Genomic DNA, 26,435 nt, shown 5'->3' on the forward strand with positions numbered 1-26,435 from the left:
TGCAAGGACTGCAGTCCTAGCCACATGTACCTGACAGTAGGACCCACTGACTGTCGTTAGACATGGACATGACAGGGCTCTACAGCAGGTGACATAGTGCACAATCCTAACCAGGTCTACTCAAAGTAACTCCTATTTTGTTCAACAGGGCTTACTCTCAGGAAAGTGCAGTTAGGATTGCAGCCTTATTCCTTCCTTTATCTCACTGCAAACTCTCATTTTTTTAATGACACAGAGTTTGGGAGAAGCTCCACAAACTTCTGTTTTGCATTTCCGCTGACTAATTCCATCAGAGATTCAGTGGTGTCCATATATATTTCTCTAGCTCTCATAGACTATAATATAGTCCTATATGCAATTCCTGGGAGTAAGCCCTTTTGGATCCAATGGGACCTCTGAGTAGACATGCCTAGGATTGTGTTGTTAGACTGTTGGTGAGGATGGAACTGGGCAAGAACATTTCAAGGCCATTAGAATAGATTAGAAGAAGATACAGTCAGAGTGAAGAGAGCCAGTTACAGTGAAAATCTTTCATGTCAACAGACTCACATTCATCTCTGAGGTCAGGGCATTCAGTCACATCCATTCCACCTTCAGGAATACCACCTTCTGGAATCTTCACATGCTGTCCTTTTTGTGTTTTGCCAACAGAAATGCTGAACCATAACTGTTTCCACCTAAAACTGACAACTTGGAAGCAAAACCTCCAGACGTGCTTTATAGTTATAGAGAAAGTTGTTATGTAGGTCATGATGGAAGATCAGTGCTTCATCCCTTCACAGAAAACAGCTCTCATCATTCCTGGAGACAACAGCTAATGACTTTGCTGGTACTTGTCCCCCTAGTGGTTTACAAGCTCCATCACTACACTAGGTCCTTCTGGAGCATTACAGGTTGACCCACAGGTGTTTCCAAGAACCGGACCTTAATTGAACTCCAAGGAGATCAACTCACTGAAGCACTTTCATCTCAAGGACCAATTATTTTTTCTTCTGCCTAAATCTGTATGAACACTATTGGGAAGGGGAAGGATGGTATCTGAGTCCTAATGTGACTGTTAGACTTTTTATTTTTCTTTCTCCGTTCATTATTTCTCCTCCAACTGACAATATGTCAAACATGGACAAAGTTCTGCTAACCATCATGAGCAACCATCACAAGCACCATCCAAAGACAAGTTCTTTGAAATCTAGTTGGCTGAACAGAGATATTTAATCATGAACTAGTGGATGGTGCTTCCACGAGAGAGGGGTTTAAATCCACCCTGCCAGTCTTCTCCCATGATCAAAGCATGGAAGGTCAATAGACAGAACTGGTGGGGGTGGGGGTGTCACATGGCAGGTCCTATGTTTTCTTCATCTAAGGCAGGGGTCTCCGAACCCTGCTCCATGGGCCAAATCCGGCCCTCTAGAGGATTTTATCAGGCTTGCACAGTTCCCCAGCCTCTCAGGGCTAAAAATAGCTCAAAAGATGCACTTCCAGATTTCCCAGCATGGGTATACACCACATTTAGCCACTAGAGGATCTGAATGTAATGCAATGTAATGTAATTTTACATTGCATTACATTCCGAACCTCTAGTGGCTAAATGACGTATATACACCCAATATATTCCCAGCATCAGGTCTCCCAGCATCCTCATTCAGACATTAGAGGTGCTGAATGTAATGAAATGGAATAATGTAATTCTATTATATGAATGTTTTTTTCAATCCTGTTGCAAAATCCGGCTCGTCCTCTCAGGTCATCAGAAAAGGCCTTTTTGCATCCGCCTCCGCCTAAAGAGGTACGTGGGGCGGCGGCAAGAAATAGGGCCTTCTCAGTAGTGGCACCAATGTTATGGAACTCCCTTCCCCTTGACTTGAGAATGGCTCCCTCCCTCGAGACCTTTCGGCGAGGCCTGAAGACCTTGTTGTTTACACAAGCCTTCTGACTCTATGGCCTTTTTAACATCTTTTATACATCTTTTAGTTTTTTACAGGCGTGATTCCTCCTTGAACTGCTGTTTTATGCTCTTTTTATTCTGACTTTTATCTGATTACTGTTTTTATGGTTTCTCTTAATGTGTTTTAATATGTTTTTATCTGTTAAATTAAGTTTTTATCTGTTTTTTAAAATATGTTGTAAGCTGCCCTAGATCCCTTTGGGGAGAAGGGCGGGATAAAAATAAAGTTTGTTGTTGTTGTTGTTTGTTTGTTTGTTATATTTTGTGCCCTTGACACAGTGTCAGATATACAACGCAGTCCTCTTGCCAAAAGGTTTGCCGACCCCTGATCTAAGGTGAACTGCTTAGCAGGTTCTTCAGCTCCCCTGACAAAAAGGTGAAACTGAATGCCAACGGAAAGACGTTAATTAGGGAAGCCACCGTACCACTTGGTGGCTTGCACCTAGGATACTCTTTTCTGTTGTTTGCTTCACTAATTTACTAGGCCCAGCAGAAGAGGGGTGAAAGTGGTAGGTAGCCACGACTATCAATCTAGTTTGGGATGAATGAGGCAGATGGAAGGGCATCTGATGAAGAAATCCCCTCCTAAGAGAGCATAGAAACTAATGGTTCTGTTTAAAACCAATCACAAGGGTGAATGTGAACAATTCTAGCAATGGAAAAACCCCATGGGAGTACCAGTGAACATGGCTTAAGCAAGCTAGGGGGTCAAAATATAATTAAGAAAAAGAAATGAAGCCAAAAATGAGGGGTGGAGTGGAATTATTTCAAGTCAAGCTGGGGAACAATATCTTGTCCAGCCAAGGAAGGTGGTTACATTCTTAAAAGAGAAAGAAAAGAAGCCCTAACACATCATACTACACAGAGAGAGTTTGGGCAGAATGACGTAGAATGCAAAGGGAAAACAAAGAAATTAATTCCCTTACAGTGCAACCTTAGCCATGTCTACTCAAGTCAGGTGACTTGAATCCAAGTCACAAAAACGTGTGTTTTTTGCTGACTCATGTACACTCGAGTCACATGTGTCAATGACTGCAGCCCTGACTCGAGTCTGAGGCCACTGACTCAGAAACGAGTCCCCATGTGGTCAGACTTGAGACTGTGTCTTGCTTACCTTTTTTGGGGTGTGAAAGAACCTGTGGGGCCATCGTTCAGACCAGGTGAGCAGCAGCAGGAAAATTCTGGCCAAGAGGCAGGGAAGGGTTAATGTTTGGGTTTTGCATCAAGCAGGAGGAGGGAGGGGGGCAAGAGAGAGGGCTCTTGTCCTCCTCTGAAGGAACTGATTATCATTGAACAAAGGTTTTATTCCCTGGATGTTCAGTTCAGTTCAGTAAGACCTTTATTGGCATAAAATACAGAGAAAGAACAAAACAAAACAGAAATATACAAAGACAACACAACATAAGCATAAACATCAGTCACTACCCAGAATCCCAGGGCTCTGCCTGGCTATTACCCCAGATAAAAAGGAAGCAACATTATCCAGCGTCTCAGAATCAGGTGTAGAAAGGAGAGACTGAAGCATGATTGAGTCCTCCCAGCCCTGCATCCTAGCTAACAATGGGCCTAGATATTTCTTGCGTGACGCATCATGTAGCGGGCAGTAAAAAAAGGTATGCATTAAAGTCTCAACGCAATCCCTACCACACTTGCATTTCCTCTCTGAGTAGGGGATACCGCTGAACCTGCCCATTAACAAGGCTGATGGAAGAGCGTTACACCTTGCCAGTGTGAAAGCTCTCTGGGCCTGTGGGCACGCCAGGTGGTAAAAGGAGGAGGCCGGTTTCCCAAAACTGACTGGAATATGGAGATGGAGTGGAGAACATGTGGTTCTGGCGGCACTAAACAGCTCTTGTTGTTCGAGATCAAGAATTCTTCCTTTAACGATTCTGTAAGCTGCATCACAGCCAATTCTGCAGTGTCCAGCCCTATTGACTTAATTTTAGTTAGAAGATCAGTGATCTCTATAGGCAGGACTGGATCCGATAATAATTGGTGCATTAGACCAGAGGAGGTAGGGTTAAATAAAATCCTAAACCAAAATTTCAGAAGTCTTAACCATGCAGTAGTCCTTAATCGAATTAACCCCACCTCGAGACACAGAACCGAGTAGGGAACGCACCTGGGTAAGCCCAAAATCTTCCGTAAAAAGAAGGCTTGGATACGTTCTAGTGGTTGGTTGATAACCTTATACCAGACAGGAGAGCCATAAAGAACCTGGGAAAGAACCTTTCCCTTAAACGGCTCCAGAGCGGCCAGAACATAACCATTGCCGCAGGTGAAAAAGAAACGGGAAATGGCTGAGGAAGCTAGTTTGGATGCGTTCTGCACTGCCTTGCGATGAAAAGTCCAAGTGAGCCTGTAATGGAAGTTGATACCCAGGCACTTGAAATGCTTAACCTGTTCCATTTTGTTGCCATTACAAGACCACTTAAAAGCCTTCCATCTGTTAGCAAATATCATTACCTTAGATTTAGCATAATTGATCTGCAATTTGTTGGTCAAAAAGTACTCTGTGGCGCGCCTGAGCAGACGCTGGATGTGTGAAGGGAGAAGCCGGGGTGGAGGTGGTTCCTAGCCATCAAAGAGAAACTCATGGCTCCAGCAAGGCCATTGAATGATCGGCAGCAGTGGGACTGCTTCTGAGTAGAGCTGCAGAGGATTGGGTCATAATAGTAAGCTTCCCAGCTGCTGCACGTGACCCCCCTCCTTCTTACCACTTCTGTCCCTGCTCTCACGCAGTTTGTCCCACCCCCTCCCACCTTTCTGAGGTCAGGCACCTCACAGTCCCTGCTCCTCCATGCCCTGGTGTGCCTAGTGCCCCTTCTGAAGGTATGATGTGAAGGGGGGGGGTGACCCATCACTTGGGTTTGTCAGGAACTGATCAGCGCTTTCTGCACTTCTTTTACAGATATGGGAGATATCAGGGGAGTGTTAAATGGGAAACCTCACACACGCACGTGCGCGTGCGCACACTCACACCACCAGGAGCTCCGTTTTTTATGCTGAATCACATCTCACGAGCCGTGGGGACTCGTACAGAGCATTTTTGGGATTATTTCTCGAGTCCCAGGTACAATTCAGTGCACCATTACTTACGAATACCACCCATGGAAAGCAATGGGCCTACTTCTGAGTAAATCAGGTTGCAATTATGTGCTGCACTTATTCATGCTCATTCCTTGTTATTTGTCACTCTGCTATGAACTGAATTGCACACTCCCAGTTACGTGTTATAAGTTATATGGTATACGGTTGTTAACACACCAGGCACCTTAAAGAAGGATTTGATTAATGGTTCTACTGGTATGTTGTTTACAGTGTACTTACTCTGGTAGTGTTTACAAAAAGGTTGTGAAGGCCAGAACTTAAGCAGTTAATGAATAAAAATGTATCTTATGATCTTTTAATATATTTTTAATAGAGACTGTACAGTTCTTATGAAACAATTATTTGTAGGTTATTTTTCAGGATCTGGCCGTGGGTAAAATCAGACACCCCCCCCTTAGTTTTAACCTCCCCCTTCTCCAATTTATCCAACGGTCACAGAAAATTCCACGATTTTGGGTCAAAACCTGCCCTCGACTTCTCTGTGAGATCGACTTAGACTAAACACCTAGGGAAAAATCTTATATTCTTGCATTTTGGACCCCTCAATAGCTGAATTCCCAGTTTGGTAAAAATTACCAAACATAATGGCTCCGGCTCATTTTGGCCAATCTGAAGCCTTCTTTATACCAGATGACTTTCCAACGTGGACATCGCTCCTGTGTAAGAAACCACAAGCATTGCTCATGCGATGAATGTATGTGGTTTTATGCTGACATGTGTGCAGGAGATGGATGGGAAGCCATGACTGGCAGCAGCATCCCACCACACGTAGCAAAATAGATGCTGGTATTTCAGGAACAGCATGGTTTTCACCATAAGAGCAACATCTTTACAGGAAAGTTCATCTTTCTCCAAGTGACCAGGGAAACCAGATGAATGAAGCGAGAATCTTCACCACAAACTCTTGTAGCATGATGGTTGCCAGTAATTGTCCACTAGGCATTATAAATAGGGGACACCATTCTTTATTCTTATACTTTCCTTCCAAAGAGCTTCCAGAATGCCCCCTTCACATCTCGGTTACTCAAGCTGTAGATCAGAGGGTTCAGCATGGGAGTCAGAGCCCAGTATGCTACAGATATGACCTTTTCCTGGTCAGAAACAGACTTTTCTTGGGGCTTCAAGTACATGATCATGATTGTGCCATAAAAGATACTCACCACAGCAAGGTGAGAGCTACAGGTGGAGAACGCTTTCTTGCGTCCCTGCCTTGAATTGATACGCAGCACAGCCAGACCTATGCGCCCATACGTGACAACAATGAAACCAAAGGGTGGTATTAGGATAAAGAGGCTGAAAACATGCATGAAAATCTCATTAATATGCGTGTCAGAGCAGGCAAGCTTCAGGAAAGACTGCAGCTCACATCCAAAGTGGTTGATGATGTGTTGGCCACAGAAGTCAGTGGGCTGCAACACCACTGTGATCAGAGTATTCAGGAGGGCAATGGCCACGGATGCAGCCACCAGACATATGCAAAATCTCCAACTCATGATCTGCATGTAATGTAGAGGTTGGCATATGGCTGCAAAACGGTCGTATGCCATGACAGCAAGGAGAACGCATTCGGTTGAAATGAGTAATAGACCAATGTACATCTGGGCCAAGCATCTGGACAAGGAGATTGTGGGTCTGGGAATAAAGCAGTTGGCCAACACCTCAGGAATTGCATTGCTGGTGAGGATGAGGTCTATTGAGGAGAGGACACAGAGGAAGAAATACATGGGGGTATGAAGCTGTGGGTCAGCGATACTCAGCAGGATGAGGAGCCCATTGCCAAGAAAGCTGATGAGGTAAGCCACCAAGAGTAACCCAAAGAACACAGCCTGAGCTCTTGGGTGTTGCGATAACCCGATTAAAATGAATTCAGTCACCACTGTCCTATTTGAAGCTCCCATTGCGTTCTCTGCTGGGTCTCTTCTGCAAGGAAAAATAGAACAAATTGTTTAGACATGGCACTGAAAAAGGTTTCAAACTGCTGCTGATGCCTAAATAGTTGAAATGTTTTAATTCTCTCCACCATCCATCACAAAATGAAGCATGTTGAAGTGCATTGGATGCTATAGAAGGGACCATTATGCACGTTATTCTGGTTGAAATCAATCACATTTATGGCCCAATTCTAAGAAGGTTCTGCACAGGCAGAATGTCCATTCGGTTACAAAGATGCTGTAAGCCTTCCCCCTGGCGCCAGCAGTTGTCAGGAGGCCCGCTGGAGCAAGTAGGTCCAGCACAGAGGCGGAAGGAGGGCAGAAAGGGGGTTGAATGGAATGGGGGATGGTGGAACAGAGTGGCAAAGGCGGTGCGGTGTGGGCAGATTGGAGCCAGAAGGGGAACAGGACTGGCAGAAGGAGGGCAGAAAGGGTACTGAATGGGATGGGGGATGGTGGAACAGAGTGGCAAAGGGGGTGCGGTGTGGGCAGATTGGAGCCAGAAGGGGAACAGGACTGGCAGCGCTAGTGTGCTCTATATCCAAAAACCATTTTTGGACCTGTCTACACAGATCAACGTGGACTTGCAGCAGTGATATCGCTGGCACAGGTCTCAGTTGAGCCCTTGTGGCTGATGGAGCTTCTGCTGGGACAAGCAGACTAATGTCCCCTTACCCCAAAGAAATCTCCAGCCAAAAATGCCCTGCAACATCACCGCACAGGGATTTATGTTGGATTGGGTTGCTAGACTACAATCCTATACACTCTTACCTGAGAGTAAACCCTACCGAATCCAATGGAGGATAATTCTGAGTAGACACACAAACTATTTCTGAGCTAGATATTGGATTCATTGAAATCAATAAGCTCAGGGATGCCTAGTTGTAAATAAATGGCTATGATCCCTTTTATTAATCTGCCTACTCAAGTCATATTCAAATTATGCAATGGCACCCTAGACCGCCAGTACTTTAAATAAGAACATAAGAACAGCCCCACTGGATCAGGCCATAGGCCCATCTAGTCCAGCTTCCTGTATCACAGCGGCCCACCAAATGCCCCAGGGAGCACACCAGATAACAAGAGACCTGCATCCTGGTGCCCTCCCTTGCATCTGACATAGCCCATTTCTAAAATCAGGAGGTTGCGCATACACATCATGGCTTGTACCCTGTAATGGATTTTTCCTTCAGAAACTTGTCCAATCCCCTTTTAAAGGCATCCAGGCTAGACGCCATCACCACATCCTGTGGCTAGGAGTTCCACAGACCGACCACACGCTGAGTAAAGAAATATTTTCTTTTGTCTGTTCTAACTCTCCCAGTACTCAATTTTAGTGGATGTCCCCTGGTTCTGGTGTTATGTGAGAGTGTAAAGAGCATCTCCCTATCCACTCTGTCCATCCCCTGCATAATTTTGTATGTCTCAATCATGTCCCCCCTCAGGCGTCTCTTTTCTAGGCTGAAGAGGCCCAAATGCCGTAGCCTTTCTTCATAAGGAAGGTGCCCCAGCCCCGTAATCATCTTAGTCGCTCTCTTTTGCACCTTTTCCTTTTCCACTATGTCTTTTTTGAGATGTGGCGACCAGAACTGGACACAATACTCCAGGTGTGGCCTTACCATCGATTTGTCCAACAGCATTATAATATTAGCTGTTTTGTTCTCAATACCCTTCCTAATGATCCCAAGCATAGAATTGGCCTTCTCCACTGCTGCCGCACATTGGGTCAACACTTTCATCGACCTATCCACCACCACCCCAAGATCTATCTCCTGATCTGTCACAGACAGCTCAGAACCCATCAGCCTATATCTAAAGTTTTGATTTTTTGCCCCAATGTGCATGACTTTACACTTACTGACATTGAAGCGCATCTGCCATTTTGCTGCCCATTCTGCCAGTCTGGAGAGATCCTTCTGGAGCTCCTCACAATCACTTCTGGTCTTCACCACTTGGAAAAGTTTGGTGTCGTCTGCAAACTTTGCAACCTCACTGCTCAACCCTGTCTCCAGGTCATTTATGAAGAGGTTGAAAAGCACCGGTCCCAGGACAGATCCTTGGGGCACACCGCTTTTCACCTCTCTCCACTGTAAAAATTGCCCATTGACAGCCACTCTCTGTTTCCTGGCCTCCAACCAGTTCTCAATCCATGAGAGGACCTGTCCTCTAATTCCCTGACTGTGGAGTTTTTTCAGGAGCCTTTGGTGAGGGACCGTGTCAAACACCTTCTGAAAGTCCAGATATATAATGTCCACGGGTTCTCCCACATCCACATGCCTGTTGACCTTTTCAAAGAATTCTATAAGGTTCGTGAGGCAAGACTTACCCTTACAGAAGCCATGCTGATTCTCCTTCAGCAAGGCCTGTTCATCTATGTGTTTTGAGATTCTATCTTTGATGAGGCATTCCACCATCTTACCCGGTATAGATGTTAGGCTGACCGACCTTTCTCCTAAAGGAAACTAGAACCCAGATTTAATCAAAAGGCTTTTAACCCCCCTTCGCGGGTACACACTCAGCAAATCTCTGGGTGGGGGGAGCTAGGCACACCCCCTGACACTGACACATTCTGCTGGCCACATTGCCTGGAGATCAGGCACTTGCCATTAATCAGTAAGGAATTGGACTGAACATACATGGGGTTCTTCCATGTCATTTGGAACCCTGTCCATGAAGGTTTCCAAGTCATGTGGAGGAACCCTCTCTGCTTGTTCCATTTCTGCCTTTGGCCAGTTTCAAATGTGCAACTGCAGTGGGATGTGGCCAGCGGGGTGGGTCAGGAGCAGGGCAGATATCCCTCTCTGCATCCAGCAGAGGGGAGCAGCTTATATCCAGCAGACACAACAAGCCTGCTGCCCTCTCCCAGTTGCTGAATGTGAAGTGGGGATATCTGAAGCAGGCTCAAGACACAAAAAGAATGAGAGGGAGTGAAATTTGTGCTACTCTTGCAGATATGATTCTGTTCTTGTTTTCCTATCACTTCTCAGATATTTTATTTGGGCAGGTGTCTCCAAATTCTTGTGAAAATTTCAGTGTAGGTGTAGTGATTAGAGCAGAAGCACTGGGCTTTGAAATGCTTTAGCATATGTGGCAACAGCAGGCACGCCTGCTTCTGCGCAGAGCAAACACTGCTGGCCTTGGTCATAGGCTGTGTGTCTGAGCCCAGTGCTGTAAACAACAGGATGAGATAGGAAGCGCTCAGACTTCAAGAATGTGTTGTCAAGGTGTCCTTATCTGTAAACCTTAGTAACCTCTGCAGTAGGCAGAGGGGGTAGAGTGAATAAAAGCAAGAGGCAGGCTCAGTAAAGGCGGCTTCCCTGCTTGCACTATATCTTTGAAACCTGCCTGCCGTCTCTTCATTGCCTCTCTGACTTTTCACTGTGTCTGCTCCTGCACTCCATCAAGCAACCTGGCCTAGAGTCAAGTTTGCTTCCCAAAGTCATTGCTACATGTAGGTGAAATTTAGCTGCACTTCTAACTCTTTCCATGGATGAGCAGCCATCTCTCTAGCTCCATCAGGTTCCTAGTCAGGGTACTAATTCTAACTTCTATCCACTTCTTTCCTGGGATAAGTCCGAAGAAACAGAATGGTTCTTACTTTTGAGTAGTCATGCATAGGATTGTGGTATTAGTTTCCACCTGTACAATCTCAGCTACTTGCCTATTATTTGTTGGGGGGACAGGGAAGAGGAGAATTCCCTATCCAATAACTTGGATACTAAAGAACTGTTATTATCAGAGTTGTGTTGTCTTTACTCATTAGCCGAAAATTAGTATTGACCAAATTACCACTAACTGTGGCATACTTTATTCAGTTTAAAATTGAAGCTTCCTTTCATTCTTACAAGTCCAAAGGTTCTACTGTTAGTGAGTAGTGCCCAGATATTATTATTTATGTCACTGAGGACGCAATCCTAACCAGCAGTTATGCCGGTATGGGTGGCCCTGGAGGGTCACAAATGTGCCGTAAAGCACGTTTGCAGCTCCTTAGGTGGGAGCTGTGTCGCAGCATTCAGATGCGCCGAAGCGCGGACGGAGGCAGAAGCCTCCACCACGGCTCCCGCACCACTGCTTGTGTCTGCGTGGGCGTGCCGACATAAGCGGCAAAGGTAGGCAGGGGGGGCATGGGGAGGGGGCGGGAGGGGGCGTTACTGGACAAGGGGAGGGGGGAGGACGGGCCCGGAGGCAGGCACACGGGGACCCGGGGCCGGGACCCGGGGCCGTGGCTGCGACGCGGCGGTTATGCTGGATCCCAACCCCTGTCCCTGGGGCGAGCAGAGCGGCTTGAAACTGCTCTGCTCTCCTCAAACTTGTGCCACCTCCAGAGGTGGCGCAAGTCTGAGGAGACCCATAGAGGCGCATAGCCCTGACCCACGGGTAAGGGGAAGAGCTTCCCCTTGCCCTTGGCTGAGCCGCTGCACGCTGCATTCCCACATTGAATGCAGCGCAAGCCTCCTGGCTTGCCTGCTCCACCGTGGGTTAGGATTGCGCCCTGTGTTACTAGATGATGCACGTTTGCACCTCCTTAGGCGGTGTATGTCAATTGCTGGGCATATTTGTTTTTCCGATTGTAAATAGCACACTTGTAGGACTCTGATCTGGATCGCGGCCCTTGTGGAGATAGAGAGGCATTTGCCCTACCCCACACCACAATCCTGACCTGAATCAGGGGTCTGCATGCATGCATTCTATGGCACTTGAACATTATTTTTTCCATGAAACCCAATGGAAATAGACAGAAAAAGAGGCAACGTTAAGGCCATGAAGGACGAAGAGGGACAGCAGGGGTGCTTTAAGCTTACAGATGCCTTTCATTATCAGTTGCATTGATTTCTCTTTCCACTTTCTCAGTCCTCTCAGTTCACTGCTATCAATGCTCCTCTAGTCATCGTTTTGTGCCTCAGCTGCGAGATTCTCTTTGCATTTCACTAAGTCTAAATGTATTTCTTAATGCAACAGAAAGGGACAAAAGCTTCAGAATAACTGGAGGCCCAATCCTATCCAACTTTCCAGTGCTTATGCAGTCATGCCAACAGCGTGTGTGCTGCATCCTGCAGGGGGTGGTCAGTCACGGGGTTTTTCTCAAGGTCAGGGAATGTTTGTTCCTTTACCTTGAGGCTGCATTGTGGTTGCATTGGCACTGGAAAGTTGCAGAAGTTTGAGCCCTGGTTCCATTAAAAGAAATACACAAGAATAAAATGCAGTCCTAAGGCTGGTTTTGACATACACCCATTCTACAGCTAAAGTACTTTTACTTACCCAGTGTCAATTCATACAGTGATGCCTTGAGAGAAGACTGAGATATGTCGTAATTGGAACTCTTTCTCCAAGTACCTTTCAAGATCCAGGTCAAGCAGTAAGAGCTCTTCTTGCCAAGAAGCTTGCACATGTGTTCAAGGTCAGAGAAAATCAGTTACCTTCAGGAACAGCTCATCTCTGCCTTGGTTCCAAAAGTGTGCTTTGGGGCTTTGCTAAGATCAATGCTCACACTGTTTCCACCTGATGATCTGTGAGCTGTGAGGGGTATTCAAGATTCCTTGTCCACTCTAGGAGGAAAAACAACATACAATGGGAAAAATGGTGGGAAGTTAATGGTCTTTTTCAAAGATATTCTGCAGCTGTTGATTAATTTTCATCACTTATATTTAGATGTAGGTTTCAGCGTTTCACTGAAGACGGCCCTATCTATTCCTGGGGAAAGAAGGTAATGATTTAGGACACACCAGATCCCTAGTGGTTAACATGCTATGGGTCCTCTGGAGTATGACAGGTAGGCCCAGGGGTGATTCCAAAGACTGATCTTTAATTGAACTCCAAGGATATCACATTAGCACTTTAAAGAATCGATTATTCCTAAAAGTATATGACCAGTACAGGGAAGGGGAAAATAGCATTCAGACTCCAAGCCTTAATGATCTCCATAAACATCTCCTTTGTAACTTGTATAATAACACTTATCTCCATTTTCTCTCTTTCCTGTGTTATGGTCCACTGTACCTGCTGAGATCGAGCAGTTGGGGCCTCCTTGTGGACATAGGCTGGTCCTTATGAAGGTGTAAGAACATAAGACAAAGTTCCCATGAATTTCTGATCTAAACCTTTCTGATCTCTGGGACAACCAGGGCTGGAAAATCACACATTCCCCACCCAGAGAAACAAATAGCTCCAAACGTAAGCACTCTGGTTGCTCTATCAGACAATGGGCGCAATCCCAGCCTGAACTGGAACAGGTATCCAGCGCAGGACAGGGGCCATAAGCAGCTGAGCCAGAGGCAAGTGGAAACACTTCCCCTTACTTCCAGATAAGGGCCGCTGGCACCTATGGATCTCCTCGGACTTGTGCCACCTCTTGAGAATGGGGGTTGAGATCTGGCATAACTACAGGATCCCAGCCCCGCCTCCTGTTCCCCGTCTGCCCTCCCTTCCTCCACCCAGCAATGCGTCCCTCCCACCTTCTCCACACCCCCGCCTACCTCAGAGCGTTGCGTCAGTGCAGCCATGCCAATGCAAGGCGCTCTGAGCGCTGGCCCGGCTTCCTTCCATGGAGGCGCAAACATGCCTTAAAGCACGTTTGCTACCCTTCTGTGCCAGTTCAAGTGACTTGCACTGGCCCTAGTCAAGGGCTGGATTGCACCCAATGAAGCACTGGACGCTCATAGATTAGGAAAGCCCCCAAAATTTATCAAGGAACTAAACCCTGAAATCAAAACCTGAAAGGCAGAATTAAGTAATTCTGAAGGGGAAAAAATCTGCAGTTAGCATAGCTCACATGCAGGTATGCCTTACTTTGTGTTGGACTGTAAGCAGTGGTGGGATTCAACTGGTTCGCCCCGGTTCTATGGAACCCCTACTTAATCAAGGTCTTGGTTCTGAGAACCGTTTGCTGGTGGGGAGCACACGCCTGCGACTGTGTCTGACGCCTCCTGCGACTGTGCTGAGAATGTAGGAGAGGGCGCGATCCCTGACGAGGGCAAGAGGAGCAGTTCAGCTGCCCGCCCCGCGCCTCTCCTCCCCAGCAGAGAGAGCCAGCTCAGCTCTCCCGGTGGGTTGGGGGGTGCGGGTGGGACGAAGAGGAGGGCGCTGGAGCTGCTCCCACCCAAAGAGCCCCCGCCGCCTCCGAGGGCGAGCCCCCCCCGCCCCGCGACCCCTCCCGCTCGAGCCTGCCTGCCTGACCCTTGTGGAGCCCTGACCCCCCAAGCAGCCCTGACCCCCTTCCCACGTGCAGCCCTGACCCACAAGCAGCCCTGACCCTCTTCCCACAAGCAGCCCTTAGCATCTCATGCTCTTCTCTGAGGCTTCGATCTTATCCACACTTTCCTGAGAGTAAGCCCCATTGAACACAATGGAACTTACCTCTGGGTAGGCACTGAGCACAATCCTAACCAGGACTACTCAGAAGTAACTCCTATTTTGTTCAATGGGGCTTACTCCCAGGAAAGTGTGGATAGGATCGCAGCCTCAGTGACCAAGATGAGATGCTTCCTTCTTCGCCTTCTGCTTGACAGTGGCTGCAATCCTAACCACACTTTTTGCATGTGCTTTTATCCAAAATCTGTGCATTTGCATCTGAGCAATCTGCTCAGTTGTTTTGGAGAATTTCAGCTTAACTCATCTTGACCCAACTGTGTGTTGTAAGAATTACATGTTCCTTTTTACAGTCAGAAATTCTTATATAGGTAGATTACAGAGATGACTCAGACATGCTACCCATTCTATCCCTGTCCAGGAAGGAATCGGTCCCATTGAATTATACGCACAAGTCTTTGGAATACAGCCCTATTGAACTCAGTGAATCTTACTTCTGAATCAACTTGCATGTGAATGTTCAAGACAGAATTTAGGGGCTGCTTTGAAAATCATGTTGTGGCTCAGTTCACCAGAATTTTGAATTAAAACGGCAATATAGAAAGATCTCATGCAGATAAACAAGAAGATTCCAAGATGTTAGATGGGTCCAAAACTAAGGAAAAATAAGTGAAAATGGTGAAAACGCAATGATTTTCCTTCTTCTTACATGCAGCCCATTGATTCTACAGTTTTTCTCTCTTCCCTAAATAGTATTTATCAATCTCCAGCTATCATAGGTAATCTATCCCAAGCTTATTTGTTCAACTCTGCTTTCCAACTTATTGCATACATTCATAGCCCAATCATTTCCTGCGCTGGAACAGGCAGGCTGGCTGGCCTCCACTGAATACAGCGCAGGGTTGAGGCTGGCCACGAAGTGATTCCCCTTACCCCGGGCAACGGAGCAGTGGCCCAGATGGAGGTTTCTACAAGGTAGGGCAATGTTTGTTCCCTTACCTTGGAGTTGCATTGCCCTTATGTCAGTGCTGGAAAGTGGGTTAGGATTGCAGCCTATGTGTGATTGTTAGTATATTACTGGTCTTTTGTTTATTTACTTTTTCCTCTTGTACTGCATTTATTTGATTCCCCCTCCATATTGTAAATAATCCCTAAATATGCTGTGTACTGTGCATTGAACCCTTTGGCTTCTTTCCTTTTCTTCTCTAAAATACCAGTTTCCCCTAAGTGTACAGCTGAGTAGGTGTAGTAACAATGGTTACAGTCCAACACAAAGTAAGGCATACATAACCTGCATGTCAGCTATGCTAACTGCAGATTTTTCCCCCTTCAGAATTACTTAATTCTGCCTTTCAGGTTTTGATTTCAGGGTTTGGTTCCTTGATAAATTTTGGGGGATTTCCTAATCTATGAGCTTCCAGTGCTTCATTGGGTGCAATCCAGCCCTTGACTTGGGCCGCACAGGAGGGTAGCAAACGTGCTGTAAGGCATGTTTGCGCCTCCTCGGAGGAAGCTGGGCCAGCGCTCAGAGCGCCTTGCTGTGCTGACGCAATGCTCTGCAGTAGGCAGGGGGTGCAGAGGAGGTGGGAGGGAGGCATTGCTGGGTGGAGGGAGGGAGGGCAGGTGGGGAGCAGGAGGCAGAGCTGGGATCCTGCAGTTATGCCAGATCCCAACCCCCGTTCCCAGGGAGAATGGAGCGGCTCCAAGCCGCTCTCCTCTCCTTGGATTTGTGCCACCTCAAGAGGTGGCACAAGTCCGAGGAGATCCATAGGTGCCAGCGGCCCTTATCTGGAGGTAAGGGAAAATGTTTTCACTTGCCTCTGGCTCAGCTGCTTATGGCCCCTGTCCTGCGCTGGATACCTGTTCCAGTTCAGGCTGGGATTGCGCCCATTGTCTGATAGAGCAACCAGAGTGCTTACGTTTGGAGCTATTTGTTTCTCTGGGTGGGGAATGTGTGATTTTCCAGCCCTGGTTGTCCCAAAGAGATCAGAAAGGTTTAGGTCAAATCAGAAATTCATGGGAATTTTGTCTTGTTATGTTCTTACACCATAAGGACCAGCCTATGTCCACAAGTAGGCCCCAACTGCTCAATCCCAGCAGGTACAATGGACCATAGCACAGGAAAGAGAGAAAATGGAGATAAGTGTTATTATACAAGTTACAAAGGAGATGTTTATGGAGATCATTAAGGCTTGGAGTCTGAATGCTATTTTCCTCTTCCCTGTACTGGTCATATACTTTTAGGAATAATCGATTCTTTAAAGTGCTAATGTGATATCCTTGGAGTTCAATTAAAGACCAGTCTTGGAATCACCCCTGGGCCTACCTGTCATACTCCAGAGGACCCATAGCATGTTAACCACTAGGGATCCAGTGCGTCCTAAATCATTACCTTCTTTCCCCAGGAATAGATAGGGCCGTCTTCAGTGAAACGCTGAAACCTAAAAATAAATATAAGCGATGAAAATAAACAGCTGCAGAATATCTTTGAAAAAGACCATTAACGTCCCACCATTTCTTCCATTGTATGATGTTTTTCCTCCTAGAGTGGACAAGGAATCTTGAATACCCCTCACAGCTCACAGCTCATCATGAGCTGTTCCTGAAGGTAATTGAATTTCTCTGACCTTGAACACATGTGCAAGCTTGTTGGCAAGAAGAGCTCTTACTGCTTGACCTGGCTCTTGAAAGGTACTTGGAGTAAAGAGTTCCGATTACGACATATCTCAGTCTTCTCTCAAGGCATCACTGTATGAATTGACACTGGGTAAGTAAAAGTACTTTAGCTGTAGAATGGATGTATGTCAAAACCAGCTTTAGGACTGCATTTTCATTCTTGTGTATTTCTTTTAATGGAACCAGGGCCCAAACTTCTGCAACTTTCTCGTGCCAATGCAACCACAATGCAGCCTCAAGGTAAAGGGACAAACATTCCCTGACCTTGAGAAAGCCCCCGTGACTGACCACTCACTGCAGGATGCAGCACACACGCTGTTGGCATGACCGCATAAGCACTGGAAAGTTGGATAGGATGGGGCCTCCAGTTATTCTGAAGCTTTTGTAGAACTCAAGTCCCTTCCTGTTGCATTAAGTAATACATTTAGACTTAGTGAAATGCAAAGAGAATCTTGCAGCTGAGGCACAAAATGATGACTGGAGGAGCACTGATAGCAGTGAACTGAGAGGACTGAGAATGTAGAAAGAGAAATAATGTTGAAGTGCCATAGAAGCATGCATGCAGACCCCTGATTCAGGTCAGGATTGTGGTGTGGGGTAGGGCAAATGCCTCTCTATCCCCACAATGGTCCCGATCCAGATCAGGGTCCTACAAGTGTGCTGTTTACAATCGGAAAAACAAATATGCCCAGCAATTGACATACATATTATCATCTAGTAACATAGGGCGCAATCCTAACCCGCGCTGGAGCAGGCAAGCCAGGAGGCTTGTGCTGTATCCAATACAGGATTGCAGCATGCAGCGGCTCAGCCACGGGCAAGGGGAAGCTCTTCCCCTTACCCGTGGGTAAGGGTTGCGTGCCTCTATGGGTCTCCTTTGACTTGTGCCGCCACCGGATGTGGCACAAGTGAGAGGAGAGCGCTCCGCTCGCCCCGAGGACAGGGGTTGGGATCCAGCAGAACCGCTGGGTCGCAGCCCCACCCCCGGCTCCCCGCGCGTCCACCTCCGGGCCCTCCCGCCGCCCTCCCCCTGCTCAGTCATGGGTTCAGGGTCAGGGTTCCAAATGACATGGAAGAACCCCCTGTATGTTCAGACCCATGCCTTACTGGTAAATGGCAAGTGCCTGGTCTCCAGGCAATGTGGCCAGCAGAATGTGTCAGGGTCAGGAGGTGTGACTAGCTTCCCCCTCCCAGAGATTTGCTGAGTGTGTACCCGTGAAGGGGGCATGTCTTTTGGTTTTGTTAAAAGCCTTTTGAGTAAATCTGGGTTCTAGTTTCCTTTAGGAGAAAGCACTGGAGGCCTAGGGTGCCCTTGCATAATCTGAATATGACTTGAGTAGGCAGAATCATAAAAGGGATCATAACTGTAGCAGTGTAGCACGCAGAGGCACTGGGCTTTAGAGCTTCCAGGCAAGACATGGCAACTTTGGGCGTGGGCACACCCCCCTTCCTCTCAGCAGAGGCAAACCTTGGTATGTTCTTTGTTCATGAAAAGCTGAGAGCATGAGGCCCAGTGCAAGGGAAAACACAGAGATGAGTTATGGCAGGGGTCGGCAACCGTAAACACTCGAAGAGCCGTTTGGCCCCATTTTCTGGAGGGAAAAAAACCTCAGGAGCCACAAAACCCTTTTGACATCTAAAATGCTGCATATATAGTTTTTTTCACCTTTATGCTCTTATAGGTCCCATTTTAATAATGTAACCCCCTCTTGTAGCTTTTAGTTAGTTTTGTCATACATTCTTGTCCTGTGTTTTCAGACACCTGCTCCTCTATGGTGTTTTGCCTGATTCCAAGGCCATTCTCTGCCTGGAGAATTAGGCCCACTTTAAGCAAATTAGCTCCCCTTCTTCCCCCCAACAAATGACCCTGGTTCTGCCCTGCAGTCCTGCTGGACCCCACCTCCAGGGTAGCTCACCTGTTCAACCTGCAGAGGTCCTCTCTCCTGCCAGCAGCCTCCCACCTCTACAGCAGACCCTGGGTCCTCAGCAGGTCTTGGGCACAGCAGCCACACACCAAACTCCAGTGTCAGAGTATCCAAGTCAAAGTCAGGAAGCCAAGCCAAGCCAGTCCATCTCCTCTCCTACCTCCAACCTGCACTCCTACAACCCACACCCCCTTCCTCAGGTGCTCCTTATATCTCTGAGGACCCTATTGCCTTCAAGTGGCTGCAGCTGTGCAGCACAGTCTGCTGGATGCCCAGGCCTTACCCTTAAAGGGGCCACTGCTAACACCACATCTACCTCCTCACCAGATCTTCCAGGATTCCAATACATATGGTGGTTATGACATCTGCTTACCTTACATGGATACTAAAGAACTCCCCCCACCTTCCAGAGGCACCCTGCTGGAAGGAAAAAAGGACACAGAGAAGAAGCCAGAGCTGGGGGGGAAGGTGGGGGGCAACCACAGGCCAGCTTCTGCCCTGCCTGCCTGCCCTCCCTCCCTCAGGCTGCAACCCTCTCCACACTATCCTGGGAGTAAGCCCCATTGGCTACAATGGGACTTCTGAGCAGACAAGTTGGTTGGAACTCTCAGGCTGCAGTCCTCTCCACACTTTCCTGGGAGGAAGCCTCACTGACTACTTGAGAGTAGACCTGCACAGGAGGAGGCTGAGGCTGCAGCCCTCCACACCTTCCTGGGAGTAGCCCAGGGACTACATCAGGGCTTACTCTGGAACAGACCTTCCTGGGCTCCCACTCACCCGTCCTTGCGCTTGGCCTTGAGCAGGCTTCAAGGCTGCCATCCCAGGCACCCTTTCCTGGGAGTAAGCTTCATCCGATGTAATAGGGCTTGCAACTGAGTAGACACGCATAGGAGTAGGCTCCATGGCTGCAATCCCAGGCACCCTTTCCTGGGAGCAAGCTTCATCCACTGTAACGGGGCTTACTACTGAGTAGACACACAGGATGTCTCTGCTGTGGAAGAAAAGCCTCTCCTTGCACTGAGTGGGGACCTGCTCAGGGAAAGGCGGGCTGCAAGGGCTCGAAATGGCTGAGGAGGAAGGCAGCTCAGGATTGGCTGGTGGTCAGCCAGTGAAGGGCCCTGAGCCATTCCAACAGAAAAAGCCAGGAGCCTGCTGGATGCTGATTGGCTGAGCCTGCTGGAGAGTTGGGGAAGGGAAAAACAGGGAGCTTAAGCCTGCAGAGCAGGCAAAATTGAAAGGGGAAACCAATGCGGGGCAGGTGGGGGTGAAGGGAGAGGAGGGAAGCTGCCTGCACTCCCAACACAGGTGCCTCTCACACTCTTTGCCACTTGCACCTGGAGGAGCCACAGCAGACAGCTGAAAGAGCCACATGCGGCTCTAGAGCCGCAGGTTGCCGACCCCTGAGTTATGGGATAGATAAGGGCAGCGCTCAGTTGTTAGGAATGTGTTTTTGCCTGGGAAAGTGTTTTATCAGTGGCTAAAAGAAACCCGAGCCTTGTTGTGTATAGCTTTAAGAAAATGAAATAAAGGCTGAAGGGGGCTGGCTCGGTAGGCTCAGCGGATGCTCCCTGGACTCAACCTGAAACCCTGGCATCATTGCTTCACGTAGCCATTTATTTACAACTAGGCACGCTTGAGCTTATTGATTTCAATGAATCCAATATCTAGCTCAGAAATAGTTTGTGTGTCTACTCAGAATTATCCTCCATTGGATTCAGTAGGGTTTACTCTCAGGTAAGAGCGTAGAGGATTGTAGTCTAGCAACCCAATCCAACATAAATCCCTGTGCGGTGATGTTGCAGGGCATCTTTGGCTGCTGGAGGTCTCTTTGGGGTAAGGGCACATTTGTCCGCTTGTCCCAGCAGAAGCTCCATCAACCACAAAGGATCAACTGAGACCTGTGCCAGCGATATCACTGCTGCAAGTCCACGTTGATCTGTGTAGACAGATCAGGCCCAAGAATGGTTTTGGATGTAGAGCACACTAGCGCTGCCAGTCCTGTCCCCCTTCTGGGTCCAATCTGCCCACACCTCACCCCCTTTGCCACTCTGTTCCACCATCCCCCATCCCATTCAACCCCCTTTCTGCCCTCTTTCTGCCTGTCCTTTCCCCCTCCTGGGTCCAATCTGCCCACACCTCACCCCCTTTGCCACTCTGTTCCACCATCCCTCATCCCATTCAATACCCTTTCTGCCCTCCTTCTGCCTGTCCTTTCCCCCTCCTGGGTCCAATCTGCTCACACCTCACCCCCTTTGCCACTCTGTTCCACCATCCCTCATCCCATTCAATACCCTTTCTGCCCTCCTTCCGCCTCTGTGCTGGACCTACTTGCTCCAGCGGGCCTCCTGACAACTGCTGGCACCAGGGGGAAGGCTTAGAGCATCTTTGTAACTGAATGGACATTCTGCCTGTGCAGAACCTTCTTAGAATTGGGCCATAAATGTCATTGATTTCAGCCAGAAGAATGTGCATAACGGTCCCTTCTATAGCATCCATTGCACTTCAACATGCTTCATTTTGTGATGGATGGTGGAGAGAATTAAAACATTTCAACTATTTAGGCATCAGCAGCAGTTTGAAACCTTTTTCAGTGCCATGTCTGAACAGTTTGTTCTATTTTTCCTTGCAGAAGAGACCCAGCAAAGAACGTAATGGGAGCGTCAAATGAGACAATGGTGACTGAATTCATTTTAATTGGGTTATCGCAACACCCAAGAGCTCAGGCTGTGTTCTTTGGGTTACTCTTGGTGGCTTACCTCATCAGCTTTCTTGGCAATGGGCTCCTCATCCTGTTGAGTATCGCTGACCCACGGCTTCATACCCCCATGTATTTCTTCCTCTGTGTCCTCTCCTCGATAGACCTCATCCTCACCAGCAATACAATTCCTGAGGTGTTGGCCAACTGCTTTATCCCCAGACCCACAATCTCCTTGTCCAGATGCTTGGCCCAGATGTACATTGGTCTATTACTCATTGTAGCCGAATGCATTCTCCTTGCTATCATGGCATACGACCGCTTTGCAGCCATATGCCAACCTCTACATTACATGCAGATCATGAGTTGGAGATTATGCATTTCTCTAGTGATTGCGTCTCTGTTTTTCTCCTTCCTGATAACCCTAATTAATGGGGTGTTGCAGCCCACTGACTTCTGTGGCCAACACATCATCAACCACTTTGCATGTGAGCTGCAGTCTTTCCTCAAGCTCGCCTGCTCTGACACGCATATTAGTGAGGTTTTCATGCATGTTTCCAGTCTCTTTATCCTAATACCACCCTTTGGTTTCATTGTTGTCACATATGGGCGCATAGGTCTGGCTGTGTTGCGTATCAGTTCAACACAGGGGCGCAAGAAAGCATTCTCCACCTGTAGCTCTCACCTCACGGTGGTGAGTATCTTTTATGGCACAATCATGATCATGTACTTGCAGCCCCAAGAAAAGTCTGTTTCTGACAAGGGAAAGGTAATATCTGTAGCATACTGGGCTCTGACTCCCATGCTGAACCCTCTGATCTACAGCTTGAGGAACAAAGATGTGAAGGGGGCATTCTGGAAACTGCTTGGAAGGAAATTGTCAGAGTAAAGAAGCATGCACTCCACTTACATGGCACAGGGGCTCAACACTGGTAATATTTGATGGTGATCATCTGCTACATGAGGTAGTGGCAAAAGTTATGGCTTCTGTCCCCAGTGTGAGGTCACTTTAGTCAAGATTAACTTTCTTATCCAGAAATCCATTTGGTTTTGAAATTGGGATAGTCAGGAGTGACTGCTATATTAGCACCTACTTATATTTTTGAAAGGAATTGCTTGATTGTTCCTTTGAAAATGTTTGCCCTCTTGTGAGTATTTTTGCTTTAAATAAATAAAAAAAGACCCGCTCCGTAATGAGTCTACTTCTCAGTGTTTCTGGGATCTTTGCATTCATTGGTAAGAATGCAACAAAGGTAAGGCAGGTTTATTTCTTACTGAGTTACTAGATAGATAGGATACTGCCTGCAAATGTGTTCTGTTAGGCAGAGGCAGCGGTTTCCCAGTGGCGTCACTAGGGTTCGGGTTACCCGGTGCGGAATGCCAGCGTGTCACCCCCCATGCAGTGGGTGGGGCAACACCCCAAGTGCTGGGCGTGGTGATATACCATTGCCCCACCCCCACTGGCTTTTTGGCTTTACCTTTTGATAGAACAAAGATTGAACACATTCTGCATGAAATTACGCATTGATTGATATGTAACATGATGGTGTTAGTCCTCCAAACTCTGATTTTAGTGATTTTGGTCACTAGTAGCATCACACTCCCCCCAGGGTGTCCAACTTACTAACACCTTATTGCAGCAGTTCTGAAACTTTTAGCACTGGGACCCACTTTTTAGAATGATAATCTTTCCAAGACTCACCAGAAGTGATGTCATGGTGGAAGTGACATCATCAGGCAAATTAAAATAAATAAGAATAAATAATTAAAGTAAAACAAATAAATAAGCAGAAGCCAGCCCTGTTCCGCCAAGTGAATTTCCTCTGTACCCTGCCTGCAATAACACCCCCCTCCAAAATCAGTAAGGTTTTCAACCCCGCCCAGTGCCCAGTTCAATTTAAGAACTACTATTTAAACCAGAACACTGTCAGGATCTACCTGGCTTTGCAAGTCTTAGAAAAGTTCACCTAAAGCCTCTGTTTTGATCCTTTTTAGTGGGGAGGGGAGGCTGCCTTCTGGTGCATTTGTTGAGCTCCAGTTCCATCAGATCAGGACCATTCTGGTGGCTTCACATTCCCCTTTGCCTGGCCTGACCACCAGCCAAGGCACGTTTGCTTACTCTTGAGTAAACACAACCGTGAGGCTTAATTTCTCTTTCCATAGAGTTCAATACATTTGTCTGCTTGGAGGGAGGGACTTTCTTCTCAGGTGTTTTTGGGGGCTGCATTCATTGGATCAGAACCATTCTGGTATCATTGGATGCCTCTCAGCCTGCCCTTTCCGAAGGACTAAGGCAAGTTCACCTACTCATGAGTAAATGCGCAATATGGCTCAGTTTCACTTTCCATAGGACTCCATGCATTTTTTGTTCTCCGGTTTTTGGGCTATAACTTTTGGTAGAAAGGAGAGATTTCGCTCTGGTTTTTTGCACTGCATTCTGCTCAAAGTTCCACATCCAACAGTATATAACATGATGGGGTTACTCCTAACCACCGTGATTTTAGCGTGTCACCACCCAAGTGTGTGTCACCCCCGTGCGTGTCACCCAGTGCAGTCCGCACCCCCTGCACCCCCCAGTGACGCCATTGGGTAGAGCTTTACCATCCCAGCATCAGGCTAAACATGGATCCTTCTCTATGTAGAGAAGGGAGAGTGGGATCAAAAATGCCCATGGAAAAACCAGAGATCTTTCATTCCTAGTTACACAGGAAGAGAGTGCAAGAGACAGCCTACATGCTTGCTACTCAGCTGTGAAGAGGAATCTGGGAAGGAGGAAAACTAACCTAAGAATAGCAATCTGCATACCAAAAGAGAACTTACTGAAAAATAAGAGGTGAAACTCTCCATTCCATTTGGCTGCTTACTAGCTCCGTTGCCCCCTTCAGGTGCAGGATACTTGTGGAGGGTTGTTGCACTTTCTCCACTTCCAACGCACAAAAAAGAAAATGAAAGGTAACTGGCAGTGTTTAAGGGAGTGATCACTAGCCAGCTGTACACAATCTGAATATAATTCATTGCTCTCATTTATGACCCTCATGACTCTAGGAAGAGATGGGCTGAATAGTAGGTAGTTTAAAAGTTTTGAAGAAGCAATTCTCAGCCAGTTGGACTTCCTTCCCAATTATTCCTCCCAGTGTTTCAGGACCATTCCAGGTGAATAGATGTTTTGCAATCCAATCCGAGACTGAAGACTCATATCACACCCACTCAGTTCAGGTCACAGAAAAGAGGGTTTCATGGGAGGAATGCTCTGGAGTTCACACCTGGTCCAGCAAATCTCTGAACACTGGTAGTGATGGGCAAGCTTCCTGTGTTTCAGTTTGGCTGGGGGGGGGGGCAGAGAGAGCGAAACAAAACGAGGTCCCTTTGAAACACTTTTAAGTGAAGCAAAGGTGTTCAGAGAGCTCTGGCCATGGGGCGCGTCTTCCTCTTCTTCTCTTTCTCTGACCCTAACTGCTACAAGCCTTTTCCTCCATATAGGAAATTTGGCTTGCAAGCAGGGAGGGAAAGGTCAGGCAAGGGGCAATGTAATTGGCAACCCTGACACATCATCACTGAGGCACATCGCAGCTGAACGAAAGGTGCTTCCTGGTGCTTCCTCTCCTTCCTCTTTGAATCAGTGTGATTCTGCAAGGCAACTATGATAGTAAGTGAAACTAAGTGAAACTGTTTTCTCTCCCTACACACGTTCGTTCTTGGAGTGCAGTTTCAAGAGTTTTGTGTGTGCCCAAATAATACATTCTCATTCCATGGTTCCTGAAGTATCCATTCCACACACCCCCATCTAATAGTTTCTTGTGTGTGTGATTCATGTATAGTTTTGTTTGGTACTGTGTTCCCTGGACCCAGACCAACTCTCAGGGATGTGCTGTATTAGCAAAGCTCTGTGAAGAATGGGAAAGAGATGCTGAGGTGTCACTGCTGAAATGGCATCCCTTTGGGCTGTCCCATATGTCCCATATGATGAGACATGACCAAGATTTGAGTATCTTCTGTCACTTGCAGCAAATGAGAAAAAAATGTTTATTTCTGGTCATGACCTGTTCAATGACATCACTTCCAGCTTAATTACATCATTTCCAACCATCATCAGGCATCATGAATCCTATTTGGCCTGCTGTACGAAACAAGTTGGACACCCCTGTCCACGATGTGGTTCTGCCCAGCCTGATCTCCTGGACTGATGGCAGCGGCATCAATCTACTAAGGCTTTTCCTCATTAAGCTGTCTGTCCAAACAGGGGAGAGAAGGGAGCAAAAAGGGAATGAGCAGGCTAACCAGCAGACATTACTGCCGTGGATGAGTGTGCGGTCCACACTGGAGATTGACAACCGGGTGGCGGCACCAAGACTGCATCTCTAACTGGCTTTCTCCAGAACACTTCCTGAACTCTTGTTCTGATGCAACAACACCAGCAAGGACAATAGAAGCTGCATTCTGGACATAACTCTAAGCTGACCTTTCTGAGAAGCAGCCTTGACCATTTTCACAGGCAGAAGAGAAAATTAAAATTTGATGGAAATGAAGTCTTTTTAACTTAATTAAGATATCAACTTCATTTGCTCCCAAAAGGTAGCCAGTCCTTGAGGACTAATTTGAAGACTAATTGAAGACAACCTCTTCATAAATGACCTGGAGACAGGGTTGAGCAGTGAGGTGGTGTCACGTCCATGGCGGGCGGTGGACCCTTCCCTGGGGAGGTAGGTGAGCGCGAGGGGCTTACCCGGTCCTTGGACGACAGTCGGCGGCGCGCTAACAGACGGGAGGCAGGTGCAGATGTTTGATACAGCCGGTTTAATAGGGTCAGTCGCTTTACATTCATCAGGGCTGTTCCTTCACAGCCTTAC

The 26,435-nt window shown here is 47.3% G+C and overlaps 2 protein-coding genes across 2 annotated transcripts; one reads left to right on the forward strand and one right to left on the reverse strand.

The window, feature by feature from the left end:
- Window positions 1–6,027: 6,027 nt before the first annotated feature.
- LOC136638737 (olfactory receptor 13H1-like) lies at window positions 6,028–19,756 on the reverse strand. The gene is made up of 2 exons (XM_066612770.1): window positions 19,671–19,756; window positions 6,028–6,976 (listed from the first exon to the last, which is right to left on the reverse strand). Exon 2 carries the CDS (start codon window positions 6,952–6,954, stop codon window positions 6,028–6,030), a length of 927 nt encoding a protein of 308 aa, XP_066468867.1. The 5' UTR covers window positions 6,955–6,976; window positions 19,671–19,756.
- A 1,788-nt stretch (window positions 19,757–21,544) lies between these two features.
- LOC136638738 (olfactory receptor 13H1-like) lies at window positions 21,545–22,477 on the forward strand. The gene has a single exon (XM_066612771.1). It carries the CDS (start codon window positions 21,545–21,547, stop codon window positions 22,475–22,477), a length of 933 nt encoding a protein of 310 aa, XP_066468868.1.
- Window positions 22,478–26,435: the final 3,958 nt, after the last annotated feature.

Source organism: Tiliqua scincoides, chromosome 2 (assembly GCF_035046505.1).
Source record: "Tiliqua scincoides isolate rTilSci1 chromosome 2, rTilSci1.hap2, whole genome shotgun sequence".
Classification (NCBI taxonomy): Eukaryota; Metazoa; Chordata; class Lepidosauria; order Squamata; family Scincidae; genus Tiliqua; species Tiliqua scincoides.